At 61.3% G+C, this 3,985-nt stretch overlaps 1 protein-coding gene across 1 annotated transcript in view; it reads left to right on the top strand.

Annotated features, from left to right (window-relative positions):
• Positions 1-620: 620 nt before the first annotated feature.
• FAM118A (family with sequence similarity 118, member A) overlaps positions 621-3,985 on the top strand; it is a 12,115-nt gene continuing 8,750 nt past the window's right edge. The window contains exons 1-3 of the mRNA XM_006888033.1: positions 621-667; positions 1,915-2,167; positions 3,592-3,813. Of these exons, the coding sequence (XP_006888095.1) occupies positions 621-667; positions 1,915-2,167; positions 3,592-3,813 (522 nt within the window). The remainder of the gene's footprint in view (positions 668-1,914; positions 2,168-3,591; positions 3,814-3,985) is intronic.

The raw sequence follows: 3,985 nt of genomic DNA, 5'->3' as shown, positions 1-3,985 counted from the left end.
TGCCTCTGACAGATGGGCAGTCTCCTCCCACGTGATTTACAGCCTCTGACAGCTCTCTGGAGGCTCAGTGGTGGGTCAGTGCACAACAAACACAACATAGTATTAGAGTCAGGGAGAGCCAGATTCTGGAAGAAACAAGTGTGCAGGTGGGTTGGCAATGCGGATGGGGCTGGTTCCTGCTTCACGCACCCTGGGCGTTGGCTCCCTGCCGAAGGCTCAGTGGTGGTGCTGGGTGGCCTCCACCTCACCAGGGTCCTGACCTGACCGCTCACGTCTTCCGTGAACTCGCCCACGGGCCACTTGTCACTTCCTGGAGGGCCTTTGCACTCATGCCAAGTCCTGCAGTCGGACTAGCCTCTTGCAGGCTGGTCCCTGGGGCGGGCACCTTCCGACACTGTGTCCTGTGGAGCCCGTGAGGGGCCAAGCCCCACAAGTTGGGATGGGGCTTTGGAAACCTCCATGGGCGTTTATGGTGTATGGCATTTCCCGTGTTTTCAAATGTCAGTGCTTAAGGCGTTTGACCTTAGTTCCATCCTTGGCTGTTGCGGGTTGCTGGTGTCGGGCTGGTGGAGAGGACACTGGGGTCCCTTCTGATCCGCGCTTCTCTTTAGGGTTCACAGATGGATTCGGTGGAGAAGACGACAAACACAAGTGAGCAGAAATCCAGGTAAAGCACCCCTTGGACCCCTGCAGCTTCTCCCTCTGCAGCACCGCCCTGTCTACACGCGTTTCCTGGCCCCCCTGTTGTCCTGGTCCCCTCGGTCTGGGTGCATCCACTTCTCTGCTTTAAGCAGAAGCACCACTCGGAGGGCAGGTTTTTGACTAGTGATTCATAGCCTGGCCTTGGCCCAGCCCCACAGAGCCAGAGGGCAGCATCTGCACTGGGATGTGCCCTGCACCTCAGGGCAGCATGCTCTGCTGTGAGCAGATGGACAGATGGACACAGGATGGCAGACTGTACCCAGGAGAAAGCACTGCGGGGAGGGGTGTGTGTGCAGGGCAGGCTGGGTCGGTGGGTGCCAGGGAACCCCGTTATACCCGTAACTCTCCTGTGTGTATCTGTGACATACCTGTAACTCTCTCTGTGGCCATACCTGCAACTGTATCAGTGATGGCAGGGTACCTGTAACTGTGTCTGTCGCTGCAGGCAGGGGGCCATTTAGTCTTCACAGTTTGCATTGACAGTCCCTTTTCCATGACAAGGGGGTGAAGGTTGCTGAGAGGCTTATCCACAGCTCTGTCGCCCAGGGGCCCTGGTGGGTGGTGACCCTCAGCCAGTTCCCAGGGAGGAGAGGGGCCCTCCCGTCAGGACTTCCAGCCTCAGAAACCTGCTGGTGGGTCGTGAGGAGTTGCAGCTGGCTGGACGGCTGTGGGCTTGGCTTTTGATCGGGTGTCATTAGAGGAGTAAGACAGAGCGGCCCCCGAATCCTGTGTGGAATGGGGCCCCTTGGTGGCGGTGAGCTGACCGACTCACCATGACCGTGCACTTGGGGGCCGTGAGCCATCAAGTCGGAACCGAGCCCTAGCTGACGGTCCAGGGCCTCTTCAGGGGCTGTAAATCACCTGGGAGCGGATTGCCCGTCCTTCGCCCATGAGCCATTGGTGAATCTGAACTGCCCACCTTTGGCTTGTGAACACATCTCCTTACCATTCAGCCACCAGTTCCTAAGACCCTGTAGGTGGGTGGGACCCCAGCAGCGTCCTCTTGTCCTGGGAAGGAGCTGGTGTATGTGCCCTCCTGATCTTTCGGTTAACAGCTGTGTGTTTAACCACTGCTGCTCCAGGGTGGGGTCCCTGTGAAACGGGGCGGGTATGGACTGTGGGATAAAGCGGGGACAGATGAGTGCCGGGATGGCTTTGCCCTGCCCCTAAGCCCTTGGTGACGTTGGTGCCCTTCGGCCCGGCTTGAAGCAGAAAGTTTCTGAAGAGCCTCATCCGGAAGCAGCCGCAGGAGCTGCTGCTGGTCATCGGGACGGGCGTGAGCGCGGCCGTGGCCCCCGGCATCCCAGCGCTGCGCTCCTGGCGGGACTGCATCGAGGCCGTGATCGAGGCCGCGGACCAGCTGGAGGTGCTGCACCCTGGGGACATCGCCGAGTTCCAGAGGAAGGTGACGAAGGACCGAGACCTGCTGGTCGTAGCCCATGACCTCATCCGCAAGATGTCCCCTGTGAGTCTGCCACATGTCGCGGCTTGTCCATGGGCCGGGCAGGTGACCCTACACAGAGCCTTAGCTCCACAGGGCAGCGTTGTGCCCAGACCCCTCAGTCTGCAGAGGGTCCTCTGGCAACAGGTGTTGGGTGGCCCTGGGCAGGCCTGTGCGTCCGAGACATCCTGTGCCATTGGGTGTGGACGAGGTGTTTTTCCTTACCGAGCCGAGGAGGACGCTGTAGGTGTGACTTGGTCCGGGCAGCCAGCCACCTTTCCTCAGGCTGTCCTGGGGAATGCTGTAAGCTGGGAGGCCTGGCTGCTAGTGGCAGGGGTGTGGAGACTGCGGCCTGCGGGCTGGGGAGCGTGAGCGTGCTGTCTGGTACTTCGTGGAAAGAGTCTCCCCTCCCCCTAGAGGAAGAGGAGGAGGAGACCTGGTGGCACGGGTGCTGCAGTAGGATCTTGGGGAGCACTTTGGGCCCAGGCTGGACAGGACCCTCGTGGAGAGAGCCAGATGACTGAAAACGGTTGACTGTCGTGCGTGAGGCCGCTGTCCTGCTCGTCCTCTGCCCGTCCTCAGAGAACTGGCACAGGAAGCGCTGAGCGAGGCCAGTCCCGTGATGCGCTCTCACCAGGCCCCGTGGCGCTGAGCATCATGTGGAGCTGGGTGCACAGTGGGGGCACCGTCAGGAGGGGATGGGAGCACAGAGGGGCGTGTATGTGGAGCTCTGTGGCTCAGGGCACAGTGTAGGGTACAGGCAGACTGGGTGGGTGTGGATACAGGTTTTGCCAGGGTTTCCAACAAAGGAAGAGAAGGGCAAGGGAGTTGGATGCATTCCAGGAGAGGCAGGGAGTGGGAGCTGGTAACACTTGAGCAGGCTGGTGAGACAAGGGAGGTGGTGAGGAGGCTGTAAGGGCAGTGACTCCAGGTCTCAGTGGGATCGTTTTCCTGGGGCCGAGTGTTTTGGGGAGGGCTGTGGGGAGCGGGCAGCTCAGGAGAAGTGAGTGCTCGGTGGGGGGCTGAGAGGAGCCCTCACTGGAGAGAGAAATGTGGAACTCCTGGTACAGAAAGGGTCATCTCAGTGAGCGTGACACCAAGAGGATGGCAGCAGTGTGGCCGGGAGGGGGCCGGTGAGCATGGGCGTGGGCCACACAGGTCCAGGAAAAGGGGTGTGGCCAAGCCCCAGGAAAGGAAGGACTGGTCAGGCCCAGGAGAAGGGGGGGGTACAGCCAGGCCCAGGAGGAGGGGCGCAGCTAGGCCCAGGAGATAGACTGCTGTCCCCTGCTCCCTCTGTCTTCCATAGCCTTGGCCCTCATTGCCACTTCTGGATCCTCTAACCCCTGGAACCAAGGGCTCTTTGTATGACTGCTGTCTCTCCAGCACGCATGGCGGCACTGGGTGCTTGGTCACTGTGGCTGCCTGGTAACTCGCCCACCGTCCTCCAGCGCACAGGTGACAGCAAGCCCAGCTTCTTCCAGGACTGTCTGATGGAGGTCTTCGACAGCCTGGAGCAGCACATCCAGGACCCGCTGGTGCTGCAGTCCATCCTCAGCCTGATGGAGCGTGGCACGCTGGTGCTGACCACCAACTACGACAACCTGCTGGAGATCTTCGGGCATCAGCAGAACAAGCCCATGGAGTCCCTGGACCTCAAGGACAGGAACAAGGTGGGTAGAGCAGTGGGGACAATGGGGACAGAGGGGCCAGGGCAGGAGGGCCCGTGGGGACGGAGGGGCCAGGGCAGGAGGGCCCGCAGGATGGAGGGGCCAGGGCAGGAGGGCCCGCAGGATGGAGGGGCCAGGGCAGGAGGGCCCGCAGGGATGGAGGGGCCAGGACAGG

This window comes from Elephantulus edwardii, unplaced genomic scaffold (assembly GCF_000299155.1).
Source record: "Elephantulus edwardii isolate Elephantulus edwardi_28Jun2011 unplaced genomic scaffold, EleEdw1.0 scaffold00064, whole genome shotgun sequence".
Taxonomy (NCBI): domain Eukaryota; kingdom Metazoa; phylum Chordata; class Mammalia; order Macroscelidea; family Macroscelididae; genus Elephantulus; species Elephantulus edwardii.
The sequence above is the reverse complement of the archived record's forward strand: the minus strand, read 5'-3'. Positions and strand labels throughout refer to the sequence as shown.